Source organism: Amblyomma americanum, chromosome 4 (genome assembly GCF_052857255.1).
Source record: "Amblyomma americanum isolate KBUSLIRL-KWMA chromosome 4, ASM5285725v1, whole genome shotgun sequence".
In the NCBI taxonomy this organism is placed as follows: Eukaryota; Metazoa; Arthropoda; class Arachnida; order Ixodida; family Ixodidae; genus Amblyomma; species Amblyomma americanum.
The window spans coordinates 6,550,037-6,571,551 of record NC_135500.1 but is presented as its reverse complement, the minus strand read 5'-3'; the positions used below and the strand labels follow the sequence as shown (position 1 = coordinate 6,571,551).

Sequence of the window (21,515 nt, the reverse complement as noted above, 5' to 3'; positions counted from 1 at the left end):
CTGTCTTTTGCAGCGTAGCAGAGACCCTCCTTCAAAAAATGAAAGCCAAGAAGAAAAAATCCCTTGCTAAGCCGGGATCAAGAAGACCACAAGTGGTCCCCTATATACACCGTGTGGCGCACAGTTTGAAGAAGGTTGCTGGCCGGTTCGACGTTCCTGTCGTTTTCTCCGCGCCCAAAAAGCTGAGCGGGTTATGCTCGCGGATCGGCCAGAAGAAAGAACTGTGCGAAAAGAGGCACTGCAAGCAATTCGTATCCTGTGGTGTCGGAGGGGTTTATGAAATCCCACTGACGTGTGGAAGCGTCTATATAGGCCAGACGGGTCGCTGCATTAACGACAGGGCGCGGGAGCATGAGAAAACGTTAGAAAGCGGAGGCGAGTAAAATTTGCCTCCCCATTGTAGAGACTGCAAGTGTGAGCCGGTGTTTAACGGGATAAGGATTTTGGGCAGGAGTCGAGATCAGGTGGCGCGTGATATACTTGAAGCCTTTATGATAAAAAAGAAAGGAAGCACATGTGTCAGCGACGCCTCGGTATTCCTCCGTAGAAATGAAGTTTCCTTCCTAGACAGTTTTTTGTGACGTCATGTTCTGTTCTACTTTTCAGCCTAGCATTTATAGCGGCGTCTGTTGTTTGTTTAGGTGGGTTGTTAACTTTTTTATTGGTTTCATATTTCTCTTTCTGATTGCTTTTGCTTCACATGTTTGACTCTGCTTTTGCTACAATTGTTTTAGGTTTTCTTCCTTTTTATATGTTGTTTTTTATGGTTTCTGACTGCTTTTGCTTCTCCTGTATGACTCTGCTGTTGCTACGATTCTTTGACACCGCTTTTGCCAAGAGATGACCTTTTTTCGTTTTTAATTCCTTTGATCAGAGATATTTGTTAGTCTAATCTGCAGTATATAGTCTGTTAACCTATAGTAGCGGCTTTTCATTCCACGCGCTGGATTCGAAGTGATAATCGGATGAGTATCATGCTTGAGCGGAACTGTTTAAATATGCCACTTTTCCATAGAAAAAATAGTTGGTAGTGTGCGCATGGGGAATTTAGTTCATTAAGAATGCTTCCAATCACTGTGACGTCGATCACGTGTCCAGCCTTCAGGATTCGCCTTCCCGGACGTCACCAACAACACACACTCGCCACTTCTGGCAAGTTATGGTCCGCGCTGTCCAGGCAGCAGTGATGAATAGCTCGAAGGGGGCCCATGGCAGCGTCGAAGGTCAGTCACCTGCACTTCACAGCGGTAGCGTGGGAACGAAAGGATGCCACTGCACTTTGCAGAAGGTTCCACGTATAAGGAAGAGCACTTAGGGTAAGACGAAGTTGTTTTCCAAGCACGAGGATTCCGGCGTCGTTGGCTTAGTCAAACACGGCCGCATTTGCCACGGCTCATTTGCAGTCATTTGCAGTCATTTGCGCGCCGCTTGCCGTCCCCTCCGGGAGAACAACGTCGTTAAGTCCCGGGCGGGCCCGGCGTTGAGAACAAACGACAGGTTGCCGAAAGCCATTCTCAGGCAGCGGGTGGCCGTTTCACCCCGTAAACAGCAGGGGGGGGGGGAAGGTTTCTTGTAGACGCCATCACCTGCATTCGTGGCGCCGCAACCACGTCGACGGCCCTTTGAAGCCTCTGTCGATTGATGCTTCTCAGTGGCTTGAATATTTTTGGCATGTTGGCGTCTCCAAACGTAACAGCTCCTATGCGGCCAGGACAATCTCGATCGGCCAGTGGTCACAATCACTGGTCGAGGAGAGATGGACTTGAGTTGTAGCGTGGGAGGCCCTTCTCGATCTTCTCTGTGAGCACAGAACAGAGTCCTAAACCTCGTACAACAGAGGCATTAGTCGAAACCAACCACTCAACATAGCGCCACTCTCCAGGAAGTGCCCAAAATTCACCCGAGAGCCGTCAGACTGTGATGCAATATGACTGCAGTGTCGGCATAAACGTAAGCAGAAAATTTTGTACCTGACAGCCATAATCTCGGCTACTAAGACCAGCTTCCATGTCTGCCAAATTTGCTGCCAATGCCCGATTCGCCGCACACGACTTGAAGAGGGGTGGCAAATTTGGAAGCAAAACTAGAATAAACAAACAAATTGGCACCTCAATTGTGCCCGAATTTAGGATCAAGCGAGCGTCCGCGTCTCATCTGATGTCGCCAAAGACTGACTGCCAAGTTGTACAATACGCGGTGGTGTGTAAAAGCTTACAAATTTTTTATTAGAAACTCTATTCCTTATCAATCAAAGCTCTGATCCCCTTATACCACCAGAATACCGATAAATTGCTTAAAACTTGGCTCACGGTCAAATAAATCCACTGGCTCTTTTCAAAGAAGCTTGACGCTCGAGTCTAATAATCAACTGTTCGAGTTGAACTCACAAAGACGCGACTGCGCATACGCAATCCTTACTCCTCCCCGTACTGGCGAGAGACTTCTCTTAAACTGAATGAGGCAGTCATGCGCCTCGTCACCATCACCTGTGCAGAAAGCTGCCACAGCTGTTCTCCGCAGAATTCTGTAGCGTCACTTCGTCGGCTTAATCTTTGAATACCAAGTGCCGCTAAATACAAGTACTGAAATGGGCACACATACACGTACTTTCATTGCATCTGCAATGCGTTAGCTACACTGTTGCGAATGAGACAAACGTTTGGTACCTAACTGTATCCTTCCCCATCAAAACTTGTCTTCCGATATCTGCTAAAGATACAAAGCGAAACGTGTGCTCAAAATTCAAACACAAAGAAATTTGCTTGCTCGAAACAGTTCTACATAAGCAAACAGCTTATCGTCTGCTCGTTAATTGTTTTCGCTAAACTCCTGTGAGTGCCCTTATCACTTGGTAGCATACCAAATTGAAACAGGTCCTTTCTAACTCAATGGCACAATAACCTTTATTTAAGTTTTAAAAAACAGTAACACTTGATCAAATCCAAATTTTTCACCTTAAACAAAGTAGCATTTCCCTCCCCGATTTTTACACGCACAACAAAAAAGAGGAATAATAATAATAAAAAACAGCTACTTCGAATGCCTACGCGGGGTGAAACATGGCACCACCCCCGCGTCGAAAGGATTAGACTCTCAGCCGCGCCCGTCGCGCTCTGACTGATCGTACTGCTGTCAACTCGTGACAAAGGGCAACTGAAAAAAGACATCCCTGATCGCTACTGCCATCTCCACAGCCCCTCGACGCGCTCAAAAGGCCCTGGAAGCCCATGCAGTGCCGATAACCGATTCTGGGCGACAGACAGCGACCAGCGCGAGAAGGTACTCTCTGTTCTCGCCCCAAGCAAGCCCGGCTACCCTTTCGCCCTGCGCGCTTCCTCGAATACAGTGCGGAAAGTGAAGGACCCATCCTTCTCAAGTGCGCGCGCCGAACACGCCTCCATGCGTGGTCTCTGTTGCTCGACCCCTGCGCTCGCATGCGCCAGGTGTCCCGCAATCTAGCGCCTTCTGATCTTTCGGGTAGATTTCCTTTCTTCCTTACCACCTTTCTGTCAGGTCGGGGTGGTCTGGGTCTTCCCGCAAGCCGTTGTCCTTTGCAAAAACTCGATCCTGTCCTGCTTGCAAGACGCGATTTCTTCTTTTTATTACTGCGGTCACTTTTAGAAGCACATGCGCGTGCCGCATGACCAGTAACTGTAGCAGCAAGATTACAAGGTCAAATGCAGGAAGGTTTTTCTTTCCCTTCTGCCGCACTTTTATCTGTACTAACGTTAGCACCTGTCTGCGCCCCTGAATTTAGGACTTGACATTTCGACCGTTTTTTCTTGGTCCTTGCCTTCTTCCTGTTTTTACGAGTATACACTTCCTTTTGCGTCTCCTGATCACAACTAGCTTGATATAGTTTTTCAGAGGCACCTCGGAGACCTTCATCCAATTGCAAACTGGCCGCTTTGCCTTCGCGGGTCACTGTCAGCTCCACACTGCTGACAGACAGACCTTCCGCTGCCCCCGAGTTGGGCAGTTCGCTTTCCTGAAGGCAGTCCTCCACCGACCGCTTATCGGCCCGAGCGCTTACCCCTGAAACGCCCTGCTCGTCTAAAATGGAGCTTTCGTCCTCTGTCTCCGCGTGGCTTTCGATACTGCGTTTCAACATTACAGCTCCGCAATCTTCATGACGGTTGTGCGCTGTTTCACAATACTGTTTTAAGTCGTCACATCTGATCGCCCAGCTACCGTCTCTCCAAGGCGGCCAAGATTCATTAGTAGTCTCTGAGAAGTGACAAGGCTAAGAGGTTTCGATAGAGACTCCTGAAGTACTGCCGTGTTCGCAGCCGCCTGAGGAGCTCCAATGGCTCTTCTTAGGCCCTTTCTGTGGACAACTTCGAGACGTTCAAGCTGTGACGCCGCGGAGGAAATTAAAGGTAATTGATACATTGTGCGACTGACCACCAGCGCTTCATGAAGTCTGACCATCGAAGAATGGTTTCTTCATTGCTCACTTGCAATTCTACGAATCACATTGCGACGCAAAGATGGAGATGAAACGATCGCATCGACAGCTTTTCGCCACTATAGACGGGAGTCAATAATGAAGCCCAGGACACGCGTATGGTTGAATTGGCGGATGCAAGAGTGACCGAGATCTATCTTCAACTGCGCTTGACGTCTTCCTACACCTAGAAACAGAACAAAGCCGGATTTTTCTACTGATAAAGACAATTCCATAGCTTGAAGGTCAGCTTGTATCGAAAGTAGAGCTTGTTGAGCTATCAGGGCGAATCGCTGGTAGCCAGTAATCCAAATACAGATGTCGTCCGCATATATTGACATGCGCACTTGCATGCAATTTTTTTTTGCAACGAATCGTGAAGGCCAGCCATTACGACGTTAAGGAGCGTGGGGGAAAGAACACTTCCCTGGGGCGCACCTCGGGATAGAACCCTTTCTGTGCTTAAGGTACTCCCTAACCATACACGAACAGCGCGATCACTTATAAACTTGTAAATGAACCTTAACATATGGCCCTGTGTGCTCATGCCTTGCAAACTGTTTTGGATTGAGCTCTGAAGCACGTTGTCGTAAGCTTTTGCAACTTAAAGAAAAATGGCTAAAGTGGAAAGGCCGCAAGCTCTCTGGTGTTCAATGTGACTCACCAAGTCTAAGATGTTATCTTGGGCACTAAGACCTCGGCGGAATCCAGTCATACATGTTGGAAGTGCCTTGCTGTCCTCAAGCACCACGATAACGGTTCATTTAACAGCTGTTCCATCAACTTAGCTACACAGGAGGTCTATGACACAGGGCGATACGAGGCAGGGCCGGTCATGTCTTTGCCAGGCTTCAGTACTGGAACTACATGTGCCACCTTCCATGACGGAGGATCATCGCCAGTCTCCCAAACTCGAATGATGAAGTTTAGGAGCTCCTTCCTGAGTTCGAGGGGCAGATTATGCAGGATTTGGTTGTAGATGCCGTCGGGACCTGGTGCACACCGGCTCCGCAGGCCACTGAGCGCAGTCTGAAGCTCACGAAGCGTGAATGGGACGTCCATGAGAGACCTGGAATAAGCAGGTGGTGTACATATATCCACTTTAGAATTAGCACGTACGAGCGCGTCTGCAAATTCCTCTGCAGCACGCAATAGGCTTTTCTTTGCGTATTGCAAGAGCTTCAAAAGGTTTCGAAGGGCGAGATTCTCCAGCAAGGCTGCCAGTAACTCGCCATATTCTCGTCATCGGTGAGAACAAAGTCAAACTAGCGCAAAATGGGGCCCATTGCGACCTGTACAGCTTGTTCGTGTGCCGTATAATGGCAGAATTCAGCCTATTGAAGGTGATCTCCAATTCCCTGTCGTCCTTCTTCCGCATGAGTTGGCGCTCCGCCCTTCTCGTTGCGCAATGGTTCCTCAGTTTAAAATCCGGGGCCTGAAAATGATCACGGAACTTGGCCGCCGTAGTTGCTGCCAGCTTTCTAGACATCATTTTGTCAATAACATTACCAGAAACACGTTCTAGGTACTATCTGTACTTGTCCCAGTTGACCAAATTGCTAATTTTAGGACCATGCATAGGAAAGTCGGCAGCAAACACAAAAATCGGATAGTGATCACTTCCCATGCGGTCAGGCGCTGTTGACCACCTCACGCGGACGTTAGGTGAATGCAGAGTCAGGCCTATAGCTGTCGTTAAGACTGGAGGCCGGAAGAAAGTGGGGCGTCCGTCATTGGCAACACGCAGGTCCAAACTGTCAATAACGTCTACGAGTTTGCGTCCACGGGAATCCGTGTTCCTGTCACCCCACACGACATGACGGGTGTTGAAATCACCGCAGATGATTCGAGCAGCTGGCCAGAGGTCAAAGAGTTGCTGTAGAAACAAATCCAATGCTACCTTCTTCCGCGGGGACACGTACACGGATGCAATAGAAAGGGTTCGAAAACCAAGCTGTATTCTCACAGCCGATACCTCAATGTCATCCGTGCAAAGATCGGTAACGCTTAAAGAAACATGTGGAATTTCCCTTCTTAGGTAAAGCGCGGCACTTCCTGCAGGAAATGACTTTATGCTGCAGTTTTTATAGGCGGCATATGCAAACATCTCCCACTTGGCAGGCCAGCTTCTGACAGGGCCGAATACTTTAACACCGTCTCTTTCAGGAATAGTTTTAGTTCCGCTAACCGACTTAAAATTTCAGTGCAGTTCTATTGCAATAAAAACGACATTTTTCGGTTGAAAACCCACGAGGTTGAACGCCATTCATATTAAATCGAAAGGAAGTTCGCTGCGACGGTGGTAATTAGGGACTCAAAAGAAAGCACCAGCTGTAGGAAGTGCAGGTTACCAGGCGCCATCGCTGGAACTTGCGAACGCAGGGCCCCAAACAAAACATGAAGAAGGTCAAACACACCTTGATTCTCGAGCTCCTTATTTTGCGCAACGCACTCACAACATCGACAAAAGATGTCGACGGAGACACACTCTTGGGCGCAGTAGCTGGTTTTTTTGTCACTTGTGCATATGAGAGTCCCACTTGCCGTCGAGTCTCGCTGTGATCCGGTTGCTCAGGAACATGGACACTTTTTGCTGGAAATCAAACAACCGACTCACACGCAATATACCTTGGGGTCTTGCTGGAATTAGGTCTCTTAGAGACATTGTTGGGCAACGCAACAACATTAGACTCCAACACTGGGAGCTCATCTAATACTGGCACAGGCGTCTCAGTCGGTTGGGTTTTGGGACTAGCAATAAAAGATATTCGACGGTGCAGAGCGCTCGAGTGCTACGCGCGCGAATTGAAGGCTCCCTTGGTTTCTCTGCCTCCTTTGTTTCGCGCTTGTGAGCGCATAACGCTGCTGTTTGCAGTTTACCTGCAATGTCTTTTACTACCATTACTGCACTGGAATGTGAACCTCGTTTTCTGCAAAGGCAAGTAACCTTCCGTTTCTTTTGTATGGTGAAAACATCAAGCCTACTGCGGCTAAGCAGCTAATGCGCATGATCCAGCAGTCGGCAAGTGTGTCGTTTATTTGGTTTGCAAATCACAAAGCTAGGTCAGCCGGTTTTTTCAAACCAAAGTGCAACGTTCGATGTACGAAAACAGGGCGTTTCCACGTGTTTAAGCTCTCGTTGATTGGGCAAAGCTAGGTCGCTCTCGCATATCTAGCATCCTCTATGAGCTGCTTTCTTACGAAGGCCGTCAATGTGTTGAAACGCTAGAAAAATCAAGTGTCATTATTTGTGGTAGAGCTTCAAAACCACCACCTTCGTTTAAACACAAGCTGAAAAAGCACGAATTTTTTCTATTTATTGAAGTCTGCTGGATTGCATCCTGGCAGAATTTGTTCTTGCCAACAACTCTATTCTGTCCGCGCGAGTGTTTTAATTCAGTTTAATTTGATTACCACCAGTGACACTCGTGCTACGAAGGCTTTGGCTATACTTATAATGGTGGAGTAGAATGTGCAGTGTCCATTATCATGAAGTGATGATGAAGCCCGTCGTGGTGCCTATGTGGCCTTGCGTTCGGCTGCCGGTCCCAAGGTCGCAAGTTATTTGACGCCGGCCGCGGCGGTCGTATGTTGATAGAGTGTAAATAGAAAAACACCCGTTTGCTGTGTTCAGTCAGCGCACGTCAGAAAACCTCTAGTCGCCTAAATTAATCCGGAGCCCTCCACTACTGCGTCCCTCGTCGCCCATGTGTCGTTTCTGGACGTTAAGCCCCACAATTCACAATTTACAAGTAATTATGTATCCGAAGTTGTATTGGTTTCATGTAATTCAGTTTCTGCGTGTCTAAGCCAAACAAACTAAGAGCTCAAGCAATATATTGTCGATTGCTTGTTTTGTTACAGGTCTTGATGAAAAATACGGAAGAAGACCACTTTGTCAGTTAACAATGATTGCCTCATTTCTGTGTTTTTTAGCAGGAACCCTGAGGTATTTCATTTGCTGTTCGCACTTTTATATGCTTATTTGCTAAAGATTATGGAAGTGTTATGTTTTGCCTTAGGCCTCCAGTTAGTTATGAACCCAGAGAAAAAAAATAAAGGAGGTGGGGTAACTGTGAAAATCTGGATGCATTACTGCATCAACTTGTTGGACTTGTCAAGCGCTTGTTTCATCACCATTGACAGCTACGACACTGGGGGCATCTACTCAGTGGTACTGCTCTGTATCTGTGCTGGCTGTTTGACTATATAATGACGTGGCCCCTTGGCAGGCAGTCCTCCTTGAATTTTAAGCCTGAGTACTTACTCATCACGTTTCGAGATTTCGTGGGGTCTGCTACCACCATGAGGTCACAGCGCGATTTGTGGGAGCAACTAGCAAAGAGCATATCTTGCATTGAGACTTGTAGCGCCACCTAGAATAGCATTGTAGAAACAACCACCCGCCGCGTGCAAATGATGACGTCACGGTTCAATATGGGGGACAGAGGTAGAACTATGTGAGTATGATGTCAGGGAACGAAATGGCGGCATAGTCTGTTTCTCGGATCAAAGACGGCCGCCATTAAAATTGGTTGTGCCCTCCCACCCCTTTCCCCTTTACCCCCCGTACGACGTCAGGGGACGAATTGGCAGAATAGTTTCGGTTTCACGAATCCAAGACGGCGGCCATTAAAATTGGTTGTGCCCTCCTATCTCTTTACCCTTTATCCCCCGTACGTCGTCAGGGGACGAAATGGCTGAATAGTTTTGGTTTCTCTAACCCAAGATGGCGGCTATTAAAATTGGCTGTGTCCTCCCCCCCCCCCCACAAGCCAGATCTAAAACTCTGCGCCTATGTGGACCTGTCTGAATCAATACTGCACAAGCGCAGGTACGCATGCCAGCAGATTACGAACACTGGAAACTTAACATCACATTGTTCGAGGTTTCTAGACAGTGATAGCTGGAATACTGAAGGGAAAATAGCAGTGCCACTAAAATTATTCAACAAAGAAAAGGCAAATAAGTAAGCCTTTCAGAAATAGCTGTGGTTTATAAAGCGAGGACAATTGGACTAATCTCATCCAAGTTTCAAAACTAAAGCAAATTTCACTTATTCTTTCGCTCTATTTACAGTAGCATGCATAAGAATCACGAAGGGAACATAATATGCAGTTATAAGTTGTTGGCGGTCTTGTTTATTTTCTGTTTGCTTACATGCACCCAGTCATACAGAAATATTGAGTGCTGAAAACTGACGTAATTTTCTCTTCACTCTGTAACAATGGCCTTTGTGCACGCTGTGGAGTGCGAGTACAAACATTTGTGGGAGACATGGGCCTTAGGCCTACCGTGTATATAGCAGACGGCTGTGGCACTCTTTGTTCTTTTGAAGCATTTGTCATGTGTTTTGATTCAACATTTCACATTTTAAAATCTTAAGTAGCAGGTATGTTTTACTGAGGCAATAAAATGTTTGATTTATTAATTGAAATCATTTCTTGCTCTTGTTTGCACTGAGAACACTGCCTGCAATAAAACTAACCGGACTGGTTCTTTTTATTTCGTTATTCTGAACTTTACCTGTAGTTCTACTATGATTACATTTAATTAACACGGTTTGGCTTCCCAAAGCTTTCATCTTGCAGCAGGCATTGCAAGAATAAGCCACGTTTGTACTTGTCGCTCTAGCGTGGCGTTTGGCCAGTTGTCTACAGATTAAAGGAGTGTTTGCACTCACCAGGAGTCTATATACCAGGCAGTCAGTACATTAAATGACACAGTGGTTCGTTTTGCACTCTTGACATAGAAAATGTTGCAAAAGAAACTGATGCATTATCTCATGAACTAATTACCTTGTACCAAGGCTCCTGCTCAAGAAAATATGCATTTATTCTGCAGACAAAAGGCAAAATGTAAGGCATGAGTAGCAGGAGGCAGCACAGCAACAAGGTCTCTCACACACCTTGAATGCACACATTTTGTCTCCCAAGCATGCAACGCCTTCGTATTTTCTTCACATTTCTTATTAATTGTGAGACATCAAGGGTGGGCTGTTCGTAAAGTGCCTTTCATTTAACAGGTTACATTGCAGATACAAAACGGCTAAAATGCATAACTACAGCTTGGTAAGACGTATATTAGCCAACTACTAGATTCAGATACCACAGCTACAAAGGAGCTAAAACGCTTCTTTACAGCTAATCAAGTATCACCTAGAAGTCTATAAGATGTCAAGGAAAACCTCTTGTGGTTGACAGCTTTGCATTAGTATAGGCTACAGGAGGTCTTCAAGACTTCGGACGTCTATATAAAATCATGGCTACTTTTCTTTAAGGTGTCAAAACATTTTGGTGTAGATGACTTATACATTTCTACAACTGCTTTTTGTGTTTCGTCGGAACCCTCCTACATCTCCGCGGTTATCACGCTCCGGTTACGATGGCTACTAATAGTACGACGATAAACCCAGACAACGGGTCTTTGCAGCTATCGCTGTAAAAATAAGCCCCCACCTCGGCTCAAAAGAAAGTTCCAGAGTCCCGGCACATGACTGTCTTTGTCCCACTAGAGCTGGAGGGCTGAAGCAGCGAGCAGTGGCCTGGGCGGGGTTCGGACGCACCGTGTTCGTACATACGCTGTAGGTGCGCAATACCGCAACATTATAGAGGCCACAGGAGTGGTAGTGGGTGTGGACTCCCCTGACGCAGGTACCCGGACAGCACGAGCTCCTTCCGGCAGCTGCTGGCTGAGGAGGCGACTCGCCACGCTGTTTGCAGAAACGCCAGCTCCTCTCCGCTGGTGTGCCTGCAGCGGGATGTTGAGGCGGCCGAGTTCGCCCGGCCCGGATGGCCCCGATTCTTCCCTACATTCGGAGGAGCCCTCCTCGAGGAGCCGCCCAGCCAGCTAGCGACCAGAGTGAAGGTGGGCCGGTCGTCTGATTACTTGGCGTACTCACAATTAACTAGTCAAATTATAAAAAGGCGAAAGAGAACGATTGTGCGTTTTGCAATATAGTTTTAAAAATTGTATACCTCACCATCGAGAGTAGGTGTAAGCGTGGTAAAGGAAACGGGCATTCGCTATGAACCGCCACGATCGCATAGCAGCCAGCGCCACCAGCAAGCGGCGGTGAGAGTTCTGCAGGATCGCTCCGGCGCAGCCGTATTCACTTCTCCCACACGGTTTCCTGAAACTCTTGAGCGACTTATATCGAGCAAATGTCCTCCTTTTAAATCTGTTTGTTTTGCTTTTTTATTCTTGCATGCTCACTGAGTGACCTCAACGTCCATTCAAAAATGGACACACCTTCAGACAACATGAATCCTCCCCCCCCCCCCCCCCCAATCATCGGCGAACTGCTGCTCGTCTTCCTCATGACGCCCAGAGCAGTGCCAGCGTTGGATGTGATGTAAACATGTTTCTACGTCATCTGCTACACAGAGTTCACGCACAATATGCAGAGCTCATAAAGAAGCAACGCCTGCTGAGGGCAGCAGCAGCAATAGGCCAACCACCCCCCTTGCCTCGACACAGCCCAATCCCACGGGCACCTGAGATGAGGTGACGGTCAACCTCGTCCCTCCCCCGTCGTCACACGGCAGCGTGCCAGAGCAGCTGACTTTCATCTTACTCCACGTCCCCTGGCACCCCTGCCGAGAAAATCTAAAAGAAAAGGCGAAAAAGAGTTCCTCCAGAGCAGCGCAGACAAACTACCTCCCAGTGGGACTGGAAGCACACACCGACCAGATGAAAATGTGCAAATCCCTACCTCCTCGCAACCTAGGTCTGGCATAGCTCCGACCCTTATCACCTCGGAAGAAACAAGCTCTTCCACTGACGCATCAAAAATTAGGCACAAACGCATCAGCAGAAAGCCCCCCATACCTCTGCTCCCTGGTTCAGTAGCTCTGATGATCCAGCGCCACACGAACAAAGCATCCCAAGTCCTCCAAGATCTCCTACTGATGCATCAAAACAACAATCCCCATCCCATCAGCAGTAAGCTACTCATAACTATCCACCCTGGTTCACTGGTTATACTCACAAGAAAAATTCAAAGCGCTAAGGACGGGACATAGCGAAAGGAGACACACACGCCAGCGCTACTAACAAATGAATGAATTTTATTGCGACAAGAGCAATACATACCCATGGGCAACGCCCACTGCAAAAAGACTTAAAAGAAGGCGCAAGAAAAAGCTTACCTGACTACGTGGCCATTTCCAAGTGCGCGGAAAGCATTGACAAAAGCACGGTTCTAAGAAAGTATCAGCATCAGCTTGTGCGCGAATTGTATGAAGCCTATCTTATTCATTTCAGAGGAAAAACCTGTGTCAGAGCGCGTCCTTAACCCTGAAAAGAAAAGAGATTAGATTCCTCTATTGCTGAGCATGCGCAGAACCTTGCTACTGTTTTTATCTATTTATGCTTTTATGCAGTGGGCGTTGCCCACGGGTGTATATTGCTCTTGTCGCAATAAAATTCTTTCAGTTGTTAGTGGCGCTGACGTCTGTGTCTCCTTTCACTTTGTCCCGTCCTTAGCGCTTTGAATTTTTCTTGTCACCCACCAACTGGCCCGGCTAATTCCCCTCTTGGTTCTGATGATCCCGTGCTGCACAGACAAAGCTTGCCTGCAGGCAAGCAGAGTCTTCCCGAGCTCAATGACCTCAACTTCCCTCCACTCATTCAAGGTTCCCGCCCCCCTCCCAAAGTACCCTGGGGACTTCCTAGTCTGTGAAAAAGTCTGTCACAAAGGACGTCCACTCCTCCTCCCACAGAGAAACGAACCACAGTTCTCTTTAAACCAAAAGGTGTCTCCCTGAGATCACCTCTGCCTTCCTCTACGCAAAACAAGTTGCTGAAGTTCGTGTCAATCTCAGCAGGAACATTTTTGCTGCAAATGTCACAGTCAATTACCCCACATCACATCTTTCCCTGAAAGCCCTGGTCGATATTCGTGTCATCGCCTTTCAGGCAGGAAAATTCAATGGCTCTGTCGGTGCACTTCACGGCGTTTATGATACCTTGGACCCCTCGGCAGTAGCGCAGTAAATATAGGCGGAAGTGGACATCGTCAATCTAAGCAAGGCTTCCCAAACGTACCTCATCCGATTTGCTGCTCCCTCTCCTCCACACTGTATATATTCTGGGGTATGCGCTACACATACATTACATTATTTTCTGCCTGACCAGAGCTTGTGTAATTGCCTATGTTGAATTTCTGTCTTGTTGTGTTTGATGTACCACTGTTCTAACTGATATGTTACTCCGCACCATCTGCACCGACGTGTAATGCGGACGTTGGGCCTCGTCAGGAAACATCTTAGTCTCCTTTAGCCTCTCCCCGCGGACACTATGTAATGTTGTCCGAAAAAATAAAAAATGAAAAAAGAAAAAATGAATGAAATGAAAATGAGTCAGCCCTGTTCGGGAGAGCTCTGTCCTATACAACCGTTGTTCAGAGTACAAGCACGTTGCCACTACGTGTGTCAAGAATCCTAGGCGTTCCAAGTACAGAGGTATGCACCTTTCCATGTTCTGCCTCTCCATTCACCTCAAATGTCTTCACTGTCGCGGTCCCCACTCTGCCACAGGTCCTTCCTGCCCAGTCTGGCAAAAGCCAAGCCAGCTCTCTACTGCTATTAAGAGCACGGAAGATTTTGGACAACGCGGGGCCATCCTTCGCGCTCACCGTTCCAGCAATGCGTCTAGGGCTCATTCTGGTTCCCGCTCTGGAACGAACACTCCTGGGACAGAGACAGTTTCGGCGCAGCCTCTCTCCCTTCCAAGATCCACACAAGCCTCGCCTGGCACTCCTCCTCCCCAGGTCTCTGCTTCACATAATGCTCGCGGCCCACACTCCGTGAGTTCAGGCCACGCCGGAACTCAACTGGCTCTCTCTGGGCACATCAACACACTTCTGAGCCTTCAGGACAGCCTTCATCTCTCAATGCAGCACTCGTTCTTGCTGTACGTGCCCTAGTAGCTCATCTCCCTCAAACATCACCTGATCACCTCCTCCATGAAGCAGCCCTAGCATCTCAACTACCTCCTACAGGCCAGCATGGATAGGAGAAGTCAAAGTGGCCCCAGAATTCTTCAGTGCAACATCAAGCACCTTCGTCCCCATCACGCAGACCTTTCTGAGGTAATCCGGAGAGGAAACTTTGACTTCGACGTTCTTGCCCTTCAAGAAGTCCACTGCCCTGTAGACTCCCTACAACTCCAAAGCTACGTTGCATACGCAAGTGTCACATCATGTACAGTAGAGCACCGTGACAATGCTCCCTGTCGTAACTCTACTCACCCTCAGGCAGTACACCGAAGTGCGATTTACGTTCGTGCCTCCCTTCCACATGAAGTCATAGACCTCTCCGACCTTGCTCAAGGCCCTCTTGAATGCTGGGGTGTCAGAGGTAGAACTGGGAAAAGCGACACCTCCGTGGCTTCAATTGAATCATCATCATCCTCATAAGCCTTACTACGCCCACTTCAGGGCAACGACCTCTCCCATGTCTCTCCAACTAACCCTGTCTTTTGCCAGCTGCATCCAGCCTTTGCCTGCAAACTTCTTAATCTCATCCGAGCACCTAACCTTGTGCCGCCCCTGCTACGCTTACTTTCTCTTGGAATCCACTTCGTTACCCTTAAGGACCAGCGGTTATCTTGCCTTCGCATTACATGCCCTGCCCAAGCCCATTTCTTTCTCTTGATTTCGGCTAGGAAGTCATTAACCCGCGTTTGTTGTATGCAATTCCAAATCAAAGCATCGCTAAAGCTACCATCACTCGAAAAGAGAAGAACACTAGCACTATTATCACACTTTCACAGATTGTATCAATGTCACACTTCATTTGCTTCATACTATATTAGACCCGCCCACCGTATCTTTCCGCGCTTAAATCATGCTCTCAAAATCTAACCCATGTTTGCACGTACCCATATCTTTAGTGATTCACCATTGTTTCTTGCCGTTCACCACTGGAACATGCTACCGGGTGATATTGTCTTCACCTTAAATCATAACGCCTTTGTGCAAAAACTAGTGTTTTTTACAAATAAATTCCGATTAGGAAGGCTCGATTTCTGCATATGCTCAACTTCGAATTTTCTGTACTTTTTTTCCCATTTTGCCTGTCGTTCTGGATTTGTGTTGCGTGTAGAGCTATATGTAGAGTATTGTTTATATGTAACTGTACACCCCCCTATGTAATGCCTGAAAAGGGCCTTTAGGGTATGTGAATAAAAAAAATTCCAAACTGCCCCTGGGACTCATCATGTCTGGTGGCCATACACACAACGCTCGGCATCAGGGCCATCATATGTGGAGATCTGAATGCTCGACGCCCTTACTGGGGATGTGAATCATCCAACACTAGGGCGAATCATCTCCAGGCTGCTCTCTTCAATGACGGTCTTTCACTGTTGGCACCTGATACACCCACTTACAAAAGAGGCATCCAGTCCTCCACAATAGACCTGGCTTTCACAGCCAACGTAGATCGATATACCTCCACCAAGGCTCCGGACATCCGGGGATCGGATCACTTTCCTATCTTGATCTCCTCCTCATTCAAGCGCAGATCAAAGCAAAAGAAATACAAAGTCGCAAATTGGACAAACTTCACGGAGCTTACCAAAGATTCTCCCGTGGACGGTGATTTGTTATCCCACATCACTAATTGCCCCTGCCTCTTCCCTGATCTCCGACTCCTTTCACTTAGGGCAGCTCGGCACTGAGCAGAACGTAAAGCTATCTGCACCCAAAAACAATACTACTGAGTTACATACCGGAGCATCGACGGTGCTTGCCGAAGACAGGCAAACAGACGCAGGAGGGAAGTCTCGATAGCCATCAGTCACAGGCTCCAGGGAGCTCGCGATACTCGCACTGCCTGGGGACTCTTCAAATCCATGCTGGCACTAAAAATCCCTCGTAACCCCATTCTTGGAGTAGCCGTTTCTTTGGGCATAACAGACATGGAGCTTGCTAACCGTCTTGCAGCTCGTTTCTCTGCAACCACTTGTCCTTCTCACACTCTTTCTCAGCATAATTTCCCTTTTGCTGCAGACTTTCCCTCACATAATACACCACTCTCCAGAGATTTTGTCTTACATATACCTAACCTTTGTCACTCAGAAATCACACCTCACGAGCTTCTTGCTGCCCTAAATCGTTCAAAGCGTAAATCAGCTCCATGCGCCGACGGTGTAATAAAGCAAATGGCCAGGAACCTTGAAACCCCTAAAAAAAACACTCTCCTTGACTCCCTCAACCGAATATAGACCTCTGGGGGCATTCCTGACCCTTGGCGATTAGTAATTGTCGTGCCAATACCTAAGCATAATAAGCTCTTGTCCTACATTTCTTCATACGGACCTGTCTCCTTGACTTAGATATCTGCAAGACTGTTGAAGCTGTTGCCCTCGAGAGACTTACATGGATCTCAAATGCCAGGAACTTTCTTCCTAATGAGCAAACAGGATTCCGATTGCACCATCTAGTCCATCATCGACGTCGTCCCTACTTTAGAGGACGCTCGTGGTCAGGGGAATGCCAGTATCCTCGTCTTGCTGGATGACACTTCAGCCTTTGATTTCCTTCCCCACTCAGCCATCCTGATGGTTCTCGATGCCTTTGAGATTGAGGGATATTTGAAAAATTTCATGCACTCTGTTCTCAGCCAACAACTGATCAAAGTTCGCCTAGGTAGCACCATGAGCTCCTCCTACCCTATATCTCCTGGTGCTCCTCAAGGGTCTATCCTCGGCCCCCTCCTTTTTAATCTAACTCTTGCAGGTCTACCCACTGTTCTCCCCACAGACACTCTATATCAAATACATGTATTAATATATGCTGAAGGCATTGCACATTGGATGCGCTGTCCTACAAGACATCTCGCAACTGCCAGAAAACAATTTCAGCAGGCTCTGTCTGCTCTTTTCGTCGGCTAAATGATATCATAGTACGCGATGCAGAACCTATACCAAGAGCGGACGTGGTGTTCGCTATAGTGGCTCACAAAAGGTTTTTTTTTCCAAATTTGACTTATCTAATGGGTATTGGCATATACCAATAGAAGATTCGTCTAAAGAGAAGACTGCGTTTTTGTGCTCGGCGGGTTTGTTCAAGTTTAATATCATGCCTTTTTGTTCGAAGACAGCATCTGTAATTTTCACGAAGCTGATGAGGAAGGTTTTGGATGGGCTCCAAAATGTAGAACACTATATTTATGACATACTTGTGGCAACAGATACGTGGGAAGAGCATGTAATTCCGCTGGAAAAACTATTTGATAGAATTCGGCAAGCGAGGTTGACCATAAAACCGGCAAAATGTGAGGTGGGCTTTAAGCCATTTCTTTTCTCGGACACAAGCTGGCGATGGGCCGCATCGCGACGAAAGACGACATCTTGGACAAAATACAGCAGGCCCAGACACCGACGACCAAGAAAGAGGTACAGTCGTTACTGGGTTTAACGGGATACTACAGGGAATTTATTCCCGATTATGCCCACATAGCCACTCCGCTTGTCGAACTCACTAAGAAGGGGGCAAGCAATAAGCTGAATTGGACTGCTGAGCATGAAAATGCATTCGTGATGTTAAAAGGGCATATGGCAAAACCGCCCGTTCTGCTTGCTCCGAATCTGGATAAAGAGTTTTCGCTTCGCACTGATGCATCAGACTGAGCTTTAGGAGCCATACTCTTGTAAGAAGAGAATCGCGTGCTACATCCGGTATTTTTTGCAAGCAAGAGATTATCGGCTAGTGAACCCAACTGCTCCACTGTTATAAAGGAATGTTTGGCGGTGGTGTGGGCGGTAAAGAAATTCTACCTTTATAGGAGACATTTCAGGATTTAAACAGATCATTATCCGCTTGAATACTTAACCGAGGCCAAAATGAACAATAGTAAAGCCATGGGATGGAGTTTGGCCTTGCAAGAATACTCATTTCAGGTGGAATATATTAAAGGCAGAGATAACGTTGGAGCGGACTTCATGAGTAGTGCCAACTGAACAGCTCTAGGTATCTCTGGGAGGTATCTTGTTGTTGTTGCTGTTGTTAATGTTATGTGATTATAGAAGGTAGTGTGTTGTGGACACCAACATGTTTATTAAGCACTCTGTACGGACCACTGCAGTAAGATGTTAGTGTTCTGAAAACGCAGTTTGGTGTGCTATGTTAAGGGCGGTTCACATGCAAGCGAATTGGCGAACAGAGCGAACAGCGGCGCGGCGCTGCGAAGCGGTTCGCGAGCTTTCGTTTCACACGCATTGCCGCTCCGCGTTTCCCACCGCTGCGAAAACCAATGTTGCTGGCAAAAGATATGCGCCTGCAACCGGCTTTGGTGGCCTGCAAAAAAAAAAAAAGCGTAACATGAAAGCATTATTTTGTCATTTCTTTTCACACTTTATACAATTTCTTTCCTAAAGAAAAGTTCGTACGTGCGGCGTACAAACTAGCGTGGCAACGCCGGGCCGTCATTGGTATAGATGCGGTGCTGCCGCGTCGCCGCCGCGAAAATTTCCAACTTGCCCGAACCTCGCCGCTCCAGCCGCTGGGGCTTCCTCCGCCGCTTGAGAGAGGGTGTATGCGCCGCGGCGGCGGAGTTCGCGAATGGTTCGCTTGCATGTGAAACGGGCTTTAGTGGTGTGCTCTTGGTGTGTGCTGGACATCTACGGTGTGTTGTGTGCTGGGTCCAGCGTCGCCACAGAAGATAGTCGGTTGGCTGGATGGCTTGAAGATGAGGATGACGTGAGCAGTTTTTGATAGAAAAACTCTTGACAGAGGGGGCCCTTGTCACATATAATAAGGGATCTAAAATAAAATTATGAAGTCAAGACGTGTCAAGAAGACAATGTGGATTAACCGAAGAATAAAGAAGAAGAATCATACGGTGAGGTGGAGAGAGATGACTGGTGGAGAAGAGAAGAAGGAGAAGACGACGCCAAGGCTATAAAAGGGCGAGGGAGAGCGAGGCACGGGGAGGAAGAACAGAGAAGCGGAGGCTCCGGCTGGTCAGGGACGCTTCGGCTGTAAGAGAGCGACGCCAGCTACTGCTCCGGTGAGCTCGCGTTCTACGGCTTCGCATCGTGCACTTCCTGCCGTTTCTAAGCACGTTCCGGGGAGGCAACTGAGGACGCTACCACCAGCTACGGCCAGGGGTGTCTCCAGCACTGTTGCCACTCATCGGGGTGGTGCTCCCAACGCCAACAACACCGGCATCCCCTCCACGGGCGCTTGGACCGGGAGCTTATACCACGCAGCAAGCGACGCCGCCAGCGACGCCAGCCCAAGCACGTCGAGCCGCCTCGACGCCGGCTACTGGATCCATACAACGCAGCAGCCGCTCCGAACCAACCGTGAGCACGAACGCCGGCACTAATAGTAGATAGCTATATAATAGTAGACGCTGTTAGCAGTGTTTCCGTGTCGTGTATAGTTTTATTATTTGTGTTTTGCGTTAGTTTTGTTGGTTTTGAGTTCTAGGATGGGTGTCACGTAGGGTGTATTAAATGTGCGTCTGTGTGGGTACACCTGTCGCCTAGTACATTCTTTCGGTCCGAGTGTTCTCCGGGGAGATCCGTGACAAGGGAAGGTATCCTCTACGCGGCATTTGGAGACCTTTTCGACGAAGGCATTCCTCCGCCAAGCACTGTCTCTCCTCCTCCTCCCACCCACTGTCCTCTTGATGTGCGCACCACTCTGGAAGGTCTTTATAAACATCGTACCCCAGCGGCTCATCTCCGACAGGGTGCAGCCACACTTCTACACGAAGAGGTTCAGAACAAGCTCGTCATATTCACAGATGGGTCTGTCGTACCTCAAACTGGTTAGGCCGCTGCCGCCTGCTTCATTCCCTCTCTCAAAATATCCAAAAACTGTAGGCTTGGCTTTCCAGCGAGTTCACTGCCTCAGAAATAGCAGCTCTCCATCTAGCTGCATACCTTATTGAACAACTTCACCCTCTAGAGAGCGTCTCCGACCTGACCGACTCTAAGACTTCTCTCATGAGCCTACAACACCCAAAACATACCTCTTCAGCTGCAGATTTTCTCAAGGCTCGTCTTATGGCTCTAGAGGATGCAGGAATTGACATTTCACTCCGATGGAGTCCTTCCCACTCCGGATTTTAAGGCAACGAAGCTGTCGACACCTTATACAAATCGGCTCACTCTACTTCCACTGACATATCACCGGCAGTCAGACTCCTAGATTACCTCAAATGACATATCCGTAATAACGTGCTTTCTTACCATCCTGACTCAAGAATCTCCTCAGGCCTCCCCTTCACGAGCCTTCCAGCAAACCTTTCAAGCAGAGAACGATCCCTTCTACTTTGTATCAGAAATGGCTGCACCTTGACCAGGTCCCGCAAGTTCAGCCACGCTTTAGCCCCAGACCCGAACTGCCCTCAGTGCGGTGATACTGAGGCTGTAGCGGCACTACCAGTATCAGCAGTGCTGCGCCGCCTCGGCTCGTGACATTGCGCTCGCGCTGGCTACAGCGCCCGTCCTGTCTGGTCTTTCTGTGTGTTTTGTGTAAAAATTAGCGCTGTTTTTACTTTTCTTTCACAATGTTAGTCCAACTAGCCCCGCAAGAGGTACTGCTAAGCTACGTGGGGCCACGTGCTGAGTGGAATAAAGCAGTTGATTCCTGCTTCCCGGCCTGTTCACTCCATCCGCGTCGCGCTCCGTTAATTTGTAGGGGACTGTCTCTCCGTCCCTCTACAATTTGGTGACCCGGACCTGATAGACGGGGATAACGCCGCCACGGTTGCGGCGCCCGGGCCCCAAGTCCCGGCTCATCCACCGGCTGCGGAGGGCATCGCCAGCGTCCACGTTCAGCTGCCGTGATTTTGGCCTCGGAATGCTGCCGTATGGTTCACGCAAGTGGAGGCTGTGTTTGATCATCGGCGCATCACTTCACAACGCATGAAGTATCTCCACGTCGTGTCGACACTCTCCCACGAGGGAATGAAATAGTTTGACGAAGTTTTGAGGACGCCCGACCGGTCCTCCCCGTATGACCACGTCAAGGCTACGGTCCTGGCCCGGCAAACCATCTCGGAGCGCAGCCGCCTGCAGTAGTTGCTCAGCGCTGAGGACCTTGGCG

General features: G+C 48.3%; 1 protein-coding gene across 1 annotated transcript in view; it reads left to right on the top strand.

Annotated features, from left to right (window-relative positions):
• Positions 1 to 21,515, top strand: part of LOC144127731 (acetylcholinesterase-1-like) — a 497,666-nt gene that overhangs the window by 271,510 nt on the left and 204,641 nt on the right. Inside the window, exon 5 of the mRNA XM_077660632.1 lies at positions 11,101 to 11,314. Coding sequence (XP_077516758.1) covers positions 11,101 to 11,314 — 214 coding nt within the window. The remainder of the gene's footprint in view (positions 1 to 11,100; positions 11,315 to 21,515) is intronic.